Below are 16,856 nucleotides of genomic sequence, written 5' to 3' on the forward strand. Positions count from 1 at the left end.
AACATTAGGGGACCTTTAAGGGCAGAAGTGAATCAGTATAAGTTAATAATTATAAGTAAATACGATTACATTATCTGTGTTAAGTAACTATATGTTATAATGAGTTGAATGTTGCATACTAATAATGTTACATTGAATATTTTAACTTGGTATATAAAATTCAATACATTCAGCAACTCATTTTTGAATATATGCACAGCATTTATATGCATTCAAATCTGAAGATGAACTGATGAATAGAAACAGCACTTTACTAAATAGTGATTTAATTTTTAAATTTGTGTTCATATAAAAATCATTTAAAAAAATTCTATGAGAATATATTGCTAATATATGTTAATTGATCTGTGAGATAAGTTGGTAATATACGTGGCCGATCTTAGCAAGTGTACAGTGCAGTGCTTATACTGAATTTCAAATTTTAAATCAAACCTAAAATAAGTCGACTGAATTTGTAATAGTTTTGGGAAAGTTACTTTTTTTTTGTATTACTTTTATATGGATAGATGAGTTTAAACATTAAGTATTATTCAAATTATGCATTCTACTTTGTTTACGCCTAGTCAACATATAGAGGAAGATCAGTTTAATCTTCCTCTTTGAAGATGATCACTTGGTGATCGAAACGTGTCGAGATGTTAAAAGTAACGATTTGGTGTTGGGAAAAAACTCCAGTAATATTCATTACTACACCAAAGGTTCCAAACAGTGCATCACAAACACTTATTTAAGGTGTACGAGCAGTTTCGTATTCAATTTTTTGAAAATTTGGACAAATCCGATGGTGTATTTTGGTTCATGTAGGAGAACTGTAAATTTTGAGTCTCTTTGTTCTAGTCATCTCCTGATGATAGTAACTTACATAACGAAACGCGCGTTGAAAGCCAGTATTTTGTTTTGGCGTGGAAAAAGTGTTTTTATTAAATTAAAGTTGATGTTACTAATTAGTAATAGCTTTTTTTTTATAAAAACAAAGTGAGTAGTTAATGAAATGGTCCTTCAAAAGTAGATTGAGGTGTCTTCATTGAAATTACACAAAATTGCAATACATGTTTCATACAGGCTGATTCACGGTGGATGGCACATTAGACGTTTCTGGTGAACCAGACAACGGATCACTTTGAAAATTTAATGGAGGGCATATTCGGACATTCTCTAGCCAACTAAAATATTTTCGACAATGCGGTGTTGCCGCTTCTATTAGAAAGCAGTAGCAACTTTGATTTTTCAAATGGAACACTCTGTATATAATATTATTTTTGGAATCTCCAACAATTGCCCGACAACTTTTCTTGATATTTCCCTATACCTATCTGTTACCGTTTTCGAAATAAAAATTAATTTCAATTTTTTTCTTCGAAAATCATAACTTCTAAAAATGCCGATATCTTTTAGTTAAGATGTACTATGATATCGAAATTTGGTTTGGAGTTAGGTGATACTTGGACACTTCCCACACGTCAGCCTAATCTCCGTTACTTCAATACAGGGTGGTAAAAAAATACAGTTTTTTTCGTTTGCTTGAAAAAGTTGCTGAAATTTGATTATTTTAAATGGAACACCCTGTATATTATTGAAAATTCGGAAAGCTGCTGAAATTTGCTTTCTTTCTATGTATATCATACCTATACCTAACTAGTCAAGTTTCGGACTTATGAACATTTATTTGTGAAAATGTCCCTTCAGAATGGTATTTCCATTTGGTATTTGGTAAGCAGGCCATGATTACTATTTGACAGTAGCGTTGTGACATTCTCCTAATAATATCGACATTTTCGTCACTTCAGAAGTTGCAAATACCTTCAAAACGATGGAACAAAACTATTCAAACGAAGTTCTTATGAATTTGTTTATTATTTTTGGACAGTGTGACAAAATTATCAGCAGAACATGTAGAAAGTTCAATGAAATGTATCCGAATCTACCGCCAATGAACCTCAAGAAATTTATACGAATTCAGAACAATTTCAATATGTTTGGATAAACTTCAAAAAAGCACCAAGAAACTTGAAATTGGAAATATTGATATGAATAATTATAAAAAAGTAAAACAATCATGTGGAATATTTCAAAATATGTTCGAATCGCTGGCCGTTCACTTCCAAGCACTTTAAAATGCGGGTGTTGACTGCTTTCGTGGTGGCAGATCTGATTTCAATGGGATCCAAATCTTCAAATGTTTGGGCAATCCTTTCTAACAATTCATCTCTCGAACGCACGGGTATTTTGTAAACTTTTTCTTTAAACATTCCCCACAAATAAAAATCTAATGGATTAAGATCGGGTGATCTCGCTGGCCAATTCCATGGTCCCAAGCGCCTCATCCACCGATCGTCAAATAGTCTATCCAGTTCTGCGCTCACTTCTCTTGTGCAATGTGCAGGAGCTCCGTCTAGTTGGTACCAACAGTTTCGATAATCTTCGAGTGGCAGATTATCCACGAAACTGTCTACAGTATTCTCCAAAATATTCAGGTAGCTTCTGGATGTTAATGACTCCTCGTATATCACGTACCTCAATTTGTTGTCCATCAACATACAGAAGACATTAAAACTAAATTTTTCTTGAAATCCGGCTTCTTTTGTGACGTGAGGATTTTCACTGGACCAATAATGACGATTTTTTCTATTGAAAATCCCTTCTCTCGAAAATTTCGATTCATCACTCCAAATAATTTTATTTAAAAAAAGTGGATCTTCTTGAATGCGTGTCAACAACATTTCACAAAATTTTACTCTCTGTTGAGGATCTTGAGGCTTCATTGCTTGAATTTTGGTGAATTTATAATCATGCATTTTATGTCTTCGCAAGATTTTTTGAACCGATGAATATTTTATACCCAAATCTTCTTCAGCACTTCTTATCGATGACTCGGGAAATGCGTGAAAATATGCTAAGACATTAATCTGGTTGTCTTCGAAAGTTACGGGTCGAGGCAAGTTTCTTGGTGCTTTTAAAGTTGATCCAAATGCATTGAAATTGTTCTGAATTCGTATAAATTTCTTGAGGTTCATTGGCGGTAGATTCGGATACATTTCATTGAACTTTCTACATGTTCTGCTGATAATTTTGTCACACTGTCCAAAAATAATAAACAAATTCATAAGAACTTCGTTTGAATAGTTTTGTTCCATCGTTTTGAAGGTATTTGCAACTTCTGAAGTGACGAAAATGTCGATATTATTAGGAGAATGTCACAACGCTACTGTCAAATAGGTAGTAATCATGGCCTGCTTACCAAATACCGAATGGAAATACCATTCTGAAGGGACATTTTCACAAATAAATGTTCATAAGTCCGAAACTTGACTAGTTAGGTATAGGTATGATATACATAGAAAGAAAGCAAATTTCAGCAGCTTTCCGAATTTTCAATAATATACAGGGTGTTCCATTTAAAATAATCAAATTTCAGCAACTTTTTCAAGCAAACGAAAAAACTGTATTTTTTTACCACCCTGTATTGAAGTAACGGAGATTAGGCTGACGTGTGGGAAGTGTCCAGGTATCACCTAACTCCAAACCAAATTTCGATATCATAGTACTTCTTAACTAAAAGATATCGGCATTTTTAGAAGTCATGATTTTCGAAGAAAAAAATTGAAATTAATTTTTATTTCGAAAACGGTAACAGATAGGTATAGGGAAATATCAAGAAAAGTTGTCGGGCAATTGTTGGAGATTCCAAAAATAATATTATATACAGAGTGTTCCATTTGAAAAATCAAAGTTGCTACTGCTTTCTAATAGAAGCGGCAACACCGCATTGTCGAAAATATTTTAGTTGGCTAGAGAATGTCCGAATATGCCCTCCATTAAATTTTCAAAGTGATCCGTTGTCTGGTTCACCAGAAACGTCTAATGTGCCATCCACCGTGAATCAGCCTGTATAATTAAAAATATCAGAGGCAGATAGATATATTGTGGATGATTTATTAAAATATTTCAATATTCCAATACAATGTGAATCTGGAAAATTATAGGTGAAACTGGTCGTCATTTGAAATCTATTGTACTCTGAATTTTCCAAGTAGCAAGAATTCGACTTTTATATTGAGAAATATAATTATTGTATTCATTGAAATGAAATGTCAACCAAGGACACATATTTATCTAGCATGTTGTTCTCCGTCAGCATAGTGTAACCCTACACATGCTGGTTATTTTGAAAAGAAAAGCGTTCTTAAATATTTCCTCAAAATATTTGGGATTCAGACTGGAATTTAGTTTCTATCATATGCTTTTATCTGAGTTAATTAAATGAAGTGTACTCAAGAGACCACTTCTGTGTGTGGTGTATTTATGCTATTCAGGGTCCTAGGGCGATATGCTTGAAATAATTGCAGCATTTTGTACATATGTACTTGTGTTACAGAAACACACTAATTTTCATATATTGATGTCTTCATATCTTAATTTTCTGAGTTATCAATGGAATTCACGAAATAATATAATTTTATATTACCTGTAAAAAATAGGTATTTGTAGTAGTGAAAGTTGAATCAAATAACATTTATAAACAGATTGAAAGTAATTTTTTAAAACAGAGGGTTCTCTGAGGAATTACAGAAAAAACTTTAATTGAATCAAAGTGTTTACAAACTGTACTGCCACAAAGATGATCGTCCGTCCAATTTGTGAACTGTATAGCATTCAAAGTGAAAAAATCAAATAGTTGAATAAAATAAATGAAAGAACAAGAATTTCTAAATCCGAAAAACTTTTCAGGGGGAAGAAACCGAATTACTTTTTCATTATTTCAAAGGTGCCTTAATCTGAGGATGCTAATATTACCTATATCTGTTTATTGAAAATAATGAAGTTCTGGTACAAATAAACATTCGAAGCCAGTACTTGTTTATTTAATAATTATGGTAATCCATAATTTGTCTTAAAGTCATACAGTCCACTTCATCAATTTTTAAGGAATTCGTCTTCACATTAATATCTTCTTCTAGCTGTATTTGTGTTTTTAATAAGTATCTCAGGGAAGCTTGTGCCTCGGCTAACTTCAGTTGTAATATTGCAAGATTTTCTCTCATTTCTGCAACCTCGTTCACTAGTGAAATCTCTACCAAATCTTTACATAATTCTACTCCTGGCCTTTGAGCTCTATTTCCGAGTCTGGTGTGCGCCAAGGCCATGTATCCTTCCTTTTCGCTAATCGCCTTTTTCAAACGCGTCATTGTTCTTGTCATTTCATTTGCTTGTCTTACAATTTCCGAATGTTGTATTTCCATTTTTGTTTTCGCTTCTTTGAGCTCTTCTATTCTGTAACGGAAAGCGTTATTGACGCTGTGGAATTGGGCGGTTAGATCTTCGAAGACTTGTTTAAGTAAAATATCCACGTAGGATCGAAGCTGTCGGGCGCTGTTGATTTCTTTCGCGGCCTTCTCGATGTTTTGATTGGTGAACTGTTCCCATTCCTGAAGGGTTATATTAGCAGGATCTAATGGAGTCATACCGTGGTATATGCTCAGATTCAAACTGGTATTTGTCAGAGCGCTGTTGTGTTGATCAATTTTTAGGACGTTACCCTTGTCTTCCAAATCTCGATCCATGAAGTATACTGTTGATCTTAGTCTACGGACCTATAAAAATGATATAAAAAAAGTTCATTATCTTGATTTTTTTTTGTTTCCTGATAAATAATATTTTAAATATTCATTCAAATAATTATGTTACAAATAAATTAATCGTTACACTACATACTCAAGACAGAAGCAACAATTTACATTTTATGATACTAATGCCAGCAATTCAAAGTGGTACCTTGATGTTCTGATGATATGTTTTTTATCAAAATTTAATGTAAAAGAAATAAGTTGACAGATTCATGATGGCATACAAATTCGACGACTCTCCCAATTTGGAGCGCTCTAGAAAAAAATCCAAACGAGATATTACTCATTTATTTCTATTTCCATCTAAACTTTATCACATATTTATTTCACTTTTGTGGTTACTTTAATTTATTCGAAAAATTTCAAAACATTGAGCCCGTTAATTTAAGTGGTACTTAAGATTCAATTTTTTTTTCGTTGAATTTCATTTGTAAAAATTGTAAATGATCATCAACAGTCAACACATTTCAACATGTAGATCCAGTTTCTGCACTAGACCACATCTTCCTAGCCTGTATAGCCATCACTCTCAATATACATTTTCAAATCTTTTGCTAAGTGACGGTGCAAATAGGCAATTTTCTGCCTATTTAGAGATACTAATCCACGGTGCTTTTCATATCTTATTAGTCGCCAATAGCTAACAAATAAACGAAATGTGATATTTCAAATTTACCAGAAATTTTTGAAACCTTGTTTCATCTATACACAATGAAAATTGTTCATAAGTAGGTGAAAGATGATCCAGACATACAATTGAATTAAAAAAAAAATCGTTATTTGTGTATACACTCAAAATTCACTGGAGTGATGGAACCCTACTTTTTTTTGGAAACTCAAACAAGCCTCTTCAAGTTCAAATATTGCAAGATGCAATCACACCACTTACTGAATGAAAACCAAAATGAGATTGACAAAAATGTTACAAAACGGTGCCTTCCAAATTTTTCCATGAAGGTTATGAACGAACTGAATGCAATTTATCTAGGTAGAATGGATCGTTTTGTTTCAACATTAGGGAAACATTTCAAACAGAATTTTCATCTCCTAGGTTGATCTTGTATCAATTATTTTGGTACCTCATCTAGTTTAGGTCCTACGAACGACAACTCTCAAAAGTCGAAACTTGTGCGAGCTAAGGACTAACGAGGTCTTACCTTTTAACTTGTGATTCCTAACACGGGTTGGACGATAGCAAGTAAAAATCAATCGTCCGGCCTACGGCTTGGACCACCGATTCACACAGCGGTCGATTGAGTGAATGGAGCAAAGCATCCACGTCTACCCGACCGGCTACCGTCCTTGTTACTGATTCATATCTAGCACACTCATTAGCTCTTTGGTATCTAGCACACTCATTAGCTCTTTGGTATCTAGCACACTCATCAGCTCCTTGGTTGCTGGTGATTCCTCAGAATCCTGGCACCCAATATACAGTCCTATCTATTACTGGTTTGTTCTATTTTTCATGGCATTTCCAGACCAGTCTCGATATGAACTTTGGTTATATCAAGGTCGATATCCTGGCTGTCAGGAAGACTATTTTTTGAACCTCTCATTTCTTTGAGGTTTCAAATTATTATTTCTTGTGGATTGTTAGATTGCATACACTTCCGTTCGGAAGACGGATGTGTATTGACCCAGCAAATAGCTGTAATGTAAATTTCTACCTACTGAGTATATTCTAGCTCCCATCCCATCTTCAGTTTTCAACTTTTGTGAATGCCAGGTGCTGCCAATAATTGTTTTCCTGGATGACTGTTCATCTTCCACTCTTTGCAGTTCATGACTTTAAACATGAAGTGTCAAAAGTGAATTTCATTACCTCTTGGTCTAAGAACTTGTTTAATGTTTCAATATTGCCCTTATAGCTCCCGTTAATTTTACATTCTGAATTGGCCCACTCTTGCTTCAACCATTATCAAAAAATGTGCCATTCTCATTGCGCCCGTTATTCTCAAACGGGCTAACCACCATTTTGTATACATAATACATGGTTTCATGCCCTCCAATGTTTTCCCATGTATGCGGGTGGCTAACATCAGTGCTAACTCTTTCCTTTTATTCGTTCTTGATATCATCCCCCGAATATCTAACTTGTTCTCTTGGTGTGCTAGAACAGGTAAAATGACAATTATTTTCAAAAAAATTATTGCTTCCACCACATTCAAATCAGATTAGATTGAACTAAACAGGTTTTTTTTCTCGTTATACCAGCTCACCAATAAATGTACTGAATATACGTTTTTATTGAAACCAATGCTTTTACCAAATGTTATAATTCGATTCGGGAGAGTTGAAAAGAATCAACTATAACAAAATGAGCCGTAACATTTGGGATTTTTCTGTACTTTTGAACGATCGCTATTCTTGCAACCGGTAGCCGGTTGGGTGAGCGTGAGTGGTTCGATTGAGTCATTCATTCGACCTCTATGTGGAACGGTGTTTCGAGTCCTATGCCGGACGATCGATTTTCTCCGCGTATCGTCTGATCCGTGCTAGAAATTGCACGTAATAAGGTAATAACTTTGTATATACTTAGCTCGCACACGTTTCGACTTCTGAGGATTGTCGTTCGTAGGAGGGCGCCAGCTAGCATAAATTACTGCTAAATTGAATTTTTTTTAGTAAACACACTAAACTCAATCGACGAACATGTCATTTAAATTCCCAGAAAAGAACTTACCTGTTCATTGCTTTGCTCTAAGGTCCTATTCAGCAGACTACGACCACCCTCAATAACCTGCAGCTCCTTCTTCAATTGTTTCTCTACATTATCATAGCACAAGTCTATTCCGAGTCGTCCCTCTCTCAGAATGAGACACTTTCTAACATTTTTCAAAGCGTTTTCATTTAGAGCGTTCAAAGAATCCTTTATCCTTTCCATGAATGTGTTCAAATTGTCGATTTCAATGAAGACTTCTTTTCGTTGCTTTTCGATTTCGCCTTTATTGAATTCTATGTCCTTGAGCTTTTCGGTAAGCTTGTGGTCTACTTCGCGCTTATTGAGGTCTGTCTTTTCTTGGACTTCGTCGATGTATCTGTCGCTTTCGGCTATGATGGAATCCGCTAGTTTTTGTTGGTCCAGGCATATTCTATTTCTATATCGATTATTCAAGTACCATTCGCTCAAAGTGAATTTTGATGGAGGCGGAGGTATCGCCACCAAAGCCTTGTCGGCCAGTTTCGTACGAAGCTCAGCCATATCTAAGATGTGTTTCGCAAACTCCAAAATTCACCTCAAAAAGTTTGATCAATAAACACCTCTCTGACAACAGATCTGTCATCAGTATTCGTGCCTCCACCAACAATTTCGTTATGGGGGATAGTCGGTTGCAATACAGGATGATATTCTTCAGATTGTTTTTTTAGAAGGTGCAATATTCATGATAAGGTACACATTGATTCTGTTATAATAATAATAATATTTATTTGCCAAATCTTCTTAGAATTATTACATTGATTATTGAAAAGCATAAAGGTATCTTAAGTACATTTATATATATATATATATATATATATATATATATATATATATATATATATATATATATATATATATATATGTATATATATATATATATATATATATATATATATATATATATATATATATATATATTTTTGATTGATGCAACTAATTTTCCTTTATTTTGAGTATTTCAATATTAAATTCTACAAAAAGGATTTGAAGCTTTATATCTTCTATTAATTATCTGCGAGCGCTTTCGACAGTTGGTAGTACTGTCACCTTCTGTCATCATCAGTTTGAGGGTGCTTAGAAGATGACAGTACTACCAACTGTCGAAAGCGCTCGCAGATAATTAGGAGAAGATATAAAGCTTCAAATCCTTTTTGTAGAATTTAATATTGATATATATATATATATATATATATATATATATATATATATATATATATATATATGTATATATATATATATATATATATATATATATATATATATATATATATATATATGATGAGCTGTTTTCTCGGGTTTCGCTCCATGTTCCCCATAAGGATTATTTTCACAACGTTTCGGCAATTCGGCAAAGTCTCATTTGCCATCTTCTGGTGATGTCTGGTTTTTTCAACTAGACATCACCAGAAGATGGCAAATACACAGAACACGGAGCGAAACCCGAGAAAATAGCTCATCATACTTTATCCGTGAGAATCTTCGAGTTAACATATATATATATATATATATATATATATATATATATATATATATATATATATATATATATATAAATGTTCAAATAGCCTAATGAGTGAATATAAACAAGTGTGGTCCTAGAATCTGTTTTTGAAGAACACTACACGAAACTGTATTTTGGAGACTTTATTATTATTCCTTTCTGACAGTAGTTAAATAGTAGTTATGAGGTGTCTCTAATCCTATTTTTAGATAGAGAATGCTCAATAAATTTGTGTGATCCACTGATCAAAGATCTAGATTCTAGAATTTCTAGAAATTTTGATTATCTTCAAAACCCATGTTTGCCATAATATATCAAATTGTATTTTTCTATATAATCTATAATGCTTTCTTTTTCAGTAGTTTGAAATAGGCCAATAATGAGAATGGTGAGATTTAGAATACTTAGAAATTAACAAACATAAACATTGCGGGTGCAACCTGTTGAATGATCAAATCGATTTAGTTTACTCACCGGTTTTCAAATTAGCACATCCGCATTGTAAATTGTAAATTCAGATACTCAATCAAGCCAAGTACCCGTATTATTACCTACAGGGGTGCTATATACAGGCTAATAACAGCACATCCATCAATTTATTCAATAATGAGTCATTTCATTTTTTCTTTTTTTTAAGATGGTATTATTTTTGGAATTTTGAATTGTTAACAGGTACTGAACCTGATTAGAAATATAATTTTATCAATTCACCCATGAGAACAAGTTGTGTTCAGCATTTTAACAGTTTTTGTACAGACGAATCCAAAGTTTTAATAAAAAAATTGTCACCTAGCTTATTCAGTTCATTGATATTCTTATTGAACCATGGCTTTGAATCATTTAGTATTTTTTTCAATGAGCATCTATAAATTTGTATTATATAGTGTTATGTATGTTCGATATTAATTTGAACATCAAACAAACATACATTTAAATAGGAAATAATAATACATAGCTTCAATTCGAACTTCCTATATTGACGGCCAAATACATACTACTGATACATATATATATATATATATATATATATATATATATATATATATATATATATATATATGTATATATACAGAACACTCAAGAAATATGGAAGCAAATATTTTTGGTAACCAGTTGTTGTACATCTTTGCAATTGGCTGCACCGCGCTGATGAGGTCAATAGCCAGAAACACGTGTCCGCGGTTTGCTTCCATGTTTCTTGAGTGTTCTGTCCACCGAATTTCCTCCTTTTGATCTATATCATACACACTCGATAATAATCTATATATATATATATATATATATATATATATATATATATATATATATATATATCCATCCAATGAATCAATTTCCAATGAATCATAAATGAAGTGCTTAACTTCATTTGTTGTATCTTGTTATCTTAGTCTTGTCTAATTTATGTTCAACATCATGATAGCCTATAGCTGATTAAAACCCATAACTTTTGAATCACGCAATAAATAAAAACGCCATTTCCCGGGACTCTTACTCCATTATTCCATAGACTTTGAATTTATTAGCTTTTTAAACTTTTATATAAATAATAAAGAAGATCGTGTGATGAAAGTTTATGAATTGAAAGTTTTTTTATTTTATTTGTTATGATTTGTTGTTGATAATTAGATAAATTTCTTAAAAACGGTGTTAATTTTTATTACAAATGTTATTACCGTTTTGGCAATTGTCGATGGGTACATTTTCTCAACAGGGCAATAAAAATGTATCAAATAATTTATTGAGTAACATTTGTTGAAAAAAATCTGAGTGACATTTAATTTTTCAGCCACATGTAGAAGAGGATAATGGAAATTGTTTGAATTTTTCATAACTTTGCAATACTACACAATAGCGAACGCTTGATTTGTCAACAATTCAACTGATATAACATTCAGGGTGTTTTTATAAAGGATTATTTAATTTTTGAAATGAGTTAAAGACCAAGTTTTATTGTTTATCAGCTGATCTAGAAGTTCGTTTATAAAAATTCAAGATTTTTTTACATTTTTCTATTTTTTTTCAACTTAAAACTTGGTAAATAATGCAAATACGGTAATGGACCTTCAAAACAAATTTTCTCTGTGATAAAATATCTCCTAAATGATATACATATGTATCTCTTATAGTTTAATTAATATGTGTTTTAATTGATATTTATCTGACCCATGTTGCATTTTAAATATTTCTTTTTTTATTGCATCACATATTTATATTCTGCAACATTTTATACTTTCTTTATAATATACAGTTATGAACTCTTTAAAATTTATCAAAGCTGTACTTCTTCTGTACTTTCCATTTACGACTATTCATATGCCTGTTTCTGGAATTTTTCAGTTTCCAAAAACATAATTTTTTTAACAAATTCAATTATTTATAAATATTTTTTTATTCTCTAAGAATTGAAGTTCTCAGAGAATAAATGAATAAAAAAAAAATCCTCATTTATTTAAACAATGGAAAAATAAAAAAAAAATTTGTGGATTTTTCAAAATGAATTATTTTTTTAGGTAACAAAATGTTAATCAAATTATTGAAGACAAACTGTGAACCACTAGATAGTTAGAACCGCTAGGAACCACCTACAAGGGATCCAAAAAGTATAAAGATGGAGAGGTATAGAGGCATAACCTTTATTTACCAAAAATTGATCTCTCCAAAAAATATACTCCTCCAATTTAAACAAGATTCCTTTGGCTGGGATTTTATCGAATGAGGGAATGAATTGATGGATGTAGCTGTTACGATATGGTAGAAAATCATAATGAAAAGAGAAATGAAAATTTCTGTTTTTTACCACTTTCATTTGTAACTAACGTTACTGCATAAACAATAGACTTATTGTATAAGTTTAAGAATGTTCATATAGAACGAAACTGCAGTAACGTTAGTTACAAATAAAAGTGGTAAAAAACATAGACATTTTCATTTCTCTTTTCAATAAGGGAATGAATGTCATTAAGTACTGTCGTTGATGACATGAATAGATTTAACTCATTCGTGACATAAGGTCGTAATTTTGTGAATGAATTGATGAGTGCTTCATTTTGTAATGTTATCCAGATTTGTGCTGATTAGGCAATAAGATATGTGTCTTATTCTGAAACATCGATGTCCGCCATTGAGAATGACAGCGTTCCATGTAAGTGAAATTTTTCCTCTTCCATATACTATAGAAATCCTGTGAATGATATCTGATTCAATTCCATAACGGATGTTTGAAGTACAAACCGAATAGGAAAGTGTTTTTATATAATTCAATGTTCATATAAAAGTAGTTGTTTCGAAAGTATTTGTCTTTCGTGTAATTCAATGTTTATATAAAAGTAGTTGTTTCGAGAAGGCTTTGTCTTCTAATTTACGTATGAAAATTACTTCTTTGCGTGATCTACACATCTTTGAAGAGTTTATTTTGAATTTGGTTGCCTTTTTCCTTTCTTTGGAAGATTCCCACATTTTTTGTATAAAGAAAGCCAAAACCTGTCTTTCCTAAGTATTTGAAGTGTTCAAATAACAGCATAATTTATTCAAATAGTAAAATTGATATTCAACCCTACAACAAATGTGTCCATGCCATAATGGGTGCGCAGAGCCCTATTTTCAGCCTTGACTTGAAATTTTAAATAATGGAGGTAATATATGTCACCATTAAATTACAAGAAATTGTTACATTGCAGGAAAAACCAAGATATTACTTTGAGAGAATTCAAGTTCATTTGGCACATGGAATATGGTCACCGACAATGGGGTAGAGCAATTGGAGCATTTTTCCTCATTCCAGCTGCTTACTTTTGGATGAGAGGTCGACTAACTCCTGGTTTGAAGAAAAGAGTGTTGGCCTTCGGGTCCCTAATAGGAGCTCAGGTGTGTTATAAAAATTACAAATTTTTAGGATATTTGCGTGTTGTTATTCAATGAACTTTTGTAGTACCTGTTTTTGCGCCTTTCAAAGTAACTTATTGTACTATTAAATCTCTCACCCTCGATTTCTACATCTATGTTTTACTGCATGAAACCAACGTCTTTACAAACAATTAAAAATATTAGGTAGTCATAACTTATGATAAAAGTTTACAGGTAATATTGAAATTGTTTAAAAAGTCATCTGAACCATTTTTTGAAAGATATTTTTAGTGGAGTAGTCAATTTTCTTACCGTGTTTTGAGTGTCTACTGAATTTTAATAATCCACTGAAGAGTGCAATTAGTATGCAATAGTTTGCCCTTTATACACTAGCGACCGCCCCGGCTCCGCACGGTTGCAATGCTGATACTAAATATACATATAAACGCGTGCGATCGCTGCTAATCATAAAGTGCCATAGGGCGAAGTGCGGCCTTCGACGCGCTAGTTATAGACACGCGCTGCCGGACCCCCGGCCGTTACCGCCGCAACCGCTATGTCCCTGCATTTCAAATCTGTAATATCTTCGAAAATATTCATTTAAATTACAAGCTGTAATGGACCATATTGATCTATATTAAATACACAATGTATTTGAGGTACTTATAAGGATTAATGATGTGTTGCTGAATGATAAGTGAGGTGGTGCAACAGGAATAATGTGAAGAATAAGAACTACCCAGAGAGTGTACTTCTTGCCTATTTTCTGAAAAAATCTAAATATGTTAAGCCCTCTTCCATGTGGTCATATTATTCCATGCTAAAAACTACTTTAAATGTACATGACAATAGAGACATCAGTAGGTACGCAAGATTTCCCTTTATTTTTGAGAAATCTTCAATTGTATAAAAATATAGGTTTCATTTTAAGCAAGATTTATTGAAGCCTATGCATCAGTATTCTTTTGACATATGGCTTTCTAAAATAGGAAACAAAAATGTATTATACAGTAGCTGGTTAACGAAAAAAACAGATTTTCAAATAGAAACAGAACAGGTCATCCAGAACTTACTACAAAGCAGTACTGAAAGGGAAAAAACACTTTTTGCAAATTTCCACAAATATATATCAAGTTTTTTTTGTAAGAGTGGCAAGTTTTGTTCTTAAAATCATTGTAAAACCGTCAACACTCCAACCCCCAATTTTCAAATTGAAACGGGGGCGAGTGATACCTCATTTAAAAGAACATTTGATTCCTAATTCATTGCTGCTTTGCGGTCCACTCGTTTTGAGATGTAGCTCTGAAATTTTAACAATAAGTTTTCAATAAAATGCATAAGTCAAATCGATTTTAAAGAAAAACTTATTATTTTAACTCAAACGTCAAAGATAATTCCCTTCAGAACAATTTACAGTTTTTGCCATCAATAGAGTATTGGGTTTCTGCTTGCTAAACAATTTGTGAAATGTGGAAATGCTTTTAAAATTCATTTCATAACCTTTCGAAATTGACAGTCACGGATTACTCAATTCCGGAAGGAGTAGAAATGAGTGGATTTTTAAAATAATGAATATAGAAATCGTGCTGTCCCGCTCACACCATAGTTTCATTATTTATAATCCCCGAAACAAACCACACTCATTTACTAGTGATGCTTTGGGTATATTTTCTATGGTTTACCCTGTGTGTAGATCTGTTTTTCACTTCTCATTTATTCAAATCAATTTTATCAGTTGGATACAGTATCTCTATGCTGTGCCATACTAGTCGATTTTGTGAATCTTCTTTAATTTAATCTCCAAGTGAACCATTTCCATGACTAAATTTATCAAAACAGTAGCGTTAGATGTCAAATTCATACACTTGAATGTATCAGTTATCATTGTTATTAAATGTTAGTATCTTTAAAATTACAATAATATAATTTTATGTATTTGATGAGTACAGTTGAAAGATATAATAAATGGAAGAGTAGAATCATATATAAAACCTTGTTTCCAGGGATTAATGGGTTGGTACATGGTGAAGTCAGGACTGGAAGACCGATTTCACGGACAGAGTGACGTGCCAAGAGTATCACAATATAGACTCGCCTCTCATCTCAGCCTTGCATTTATTTTATACACTCTCTTCCTCTGGTCAGCTCTAGATATCTTAGCGCCTGCACAGAGCATTGCTATTGCCAGTAAAACAGCTCTGAAAGCTGCAAGGAAATTCAGGTGGCTGGCACATTCTACCAAGGCGATGGTATTTTTGACAGCTGTTTCAGGTATTCATTTAAAATAACAGCATTGTTTTATTAACTTTATGATTTCACAAACTGCTGTTTGACAAATGTTGAGAGTTGAGAACAATGGTCGAAAACTTCTAAAAACCATTAAGAAATTAACAAATGACTGTATTTCAGGTTTTATCAATTGAATTATGTGTTCCTAGGAGTTGATAGCTTGATAAAAATATAAATTATTTTCCTAGTTTTTCTGTGATGGGTTTTGTCACATGTCCTATTATATTTAAATTCCTGTAATATTCAAATAATTATATAGTTAGGAAACCACCATAAATTCATATTGTCGGTCCAATGCTTACCAAATAATAGGACCTGTGATAAGCAGGATGTCTTGAAAACTTTGTTAGTAATGTCAGGGTAACACTGATTTTTTAATGTTATTTTCCAAGAATAAAACGTTTCAGGTGCTTTCGTGGCTGGTCTTGATGCCGGTCTTGTCTATAATTCATTCCCAAAAATGGCCGATAAGTGGATACCAGATGATATATTAGCTCTCAGCCCGAAACTGGCAAACTTCACTGAAAATCCCACAACAGTTCAATTTGATCACAGAATACTTGGTACAACGACATTGTGTCTCATAACAGCGCTTTGGATATTGTCAAGAAGGAGGATATTGCCACCAAAAGCATATATGGCTGCAACTGTGTTAGGAGTAATGGGTTACCTACAAGTAAAAGGCAATAATGAGAAAATAGGCAATACGTGTAACATTTTTTTTTTTAGGTTACACTGGGAATAACCACACTATTGACTTTCGTGCCAACTAGTATAGCTGCTACTCACCAAACAGGATCTTTGGCATTGCTCTCATCTGCCATTTGGCTTACACACGAACTTAAAAAGTTACCTAAATAAGTATTATAACATCTTAATAAAATTTTTAAGAGTA

At 32.6% G+C, this 16,856-nt stretch overlaps 2 protein-coding genes across 5 annotated transcripts in view; one reads left to right on the forward strand and one right to left on the reverse strand.

The window, feature by feature from the left end:
* The window catches only part of LOC111509890 (heme A synthase COX15), a 21,178-nt gene extending 4,322 nt beyond the window's left edge, over positions 1–16,856 (forward strand). For all 4 annotated transcript variants that reach the window (XM_023165749.2, XM_023165763.2, XM_023165777.2 and 1 more), the window contains exons 5-8: positions 13,507–13,693; positions 15,676–15,943; positions 16,369–16,637; positions 16,691–16,856. In XM_023165749.2, coding sequence (XP_023021517.1) covers positions 13,507–13,693; positions 15,676–15,943; positions 16,369–16,637; positions 16,691–16,822 — 856 coding nt within the window. In that variant the 3' untranslated portion in view covers positions 16,823–16,856. The remainder of the gene's footprint in view (positions 1–13,506; positions 13,694–15,675; positions 15,944–16,368; positions 16,638–16,690) is intronic.
* Tektin-C (Tektin C) lies at positions 4,841–8,939 on the reverse strand. The gene is made up of 2 exons (XM_023165787.2): positions 8,311–8,939; positions 4,841–5,591 (listed from the first exon to the last, which is right to left on the reverse strand). The coding sequence occupies exons 1-2, from the start codon at positions 8,827–8,829 to the stop codon at positions 4,863–4,865; spliced, it is 1,248 nt and encodes a 415-aa protein (XP_023021555.1). The 5' UTR covers positions 8,830–8,939; the 3' UTR covers positions 4,841–4,862.

Source organism: Leptinotarsa decemlineata, unplaced genomic scaffold (assembly GCF_025532065.1).
Source record: "Leptinotarsa decemlineata unplaced genomic scaffold, Ldec_3_MD MMD2_tig00000199_RagTag_RagTag, whole genome shotgun sequence".
Lineage (NCBI taxonomy): Eukaryota > Metazoa > Arthropoda > Insecta > Coleoptera > Chrysomelidae > Leptinotarsa > Leptinotarsa decemlineata.

Coding starts and splice junctions, on each gene's coding strand:
- Tektin-C (XM_023165787.2), bottom strand. CDS start 8,829: ATGGCTGAGCTTCGTACGAAACTGGCCGACAAGGCTTTGGTGGCGATA. Junction 5,592..8,310: donor TAGAGCAAAGCAATGAACAG/GTAAGTTCTTTT, acceptor TCATTTTTATAG/GTCCGTAGACTAAGATCAAC.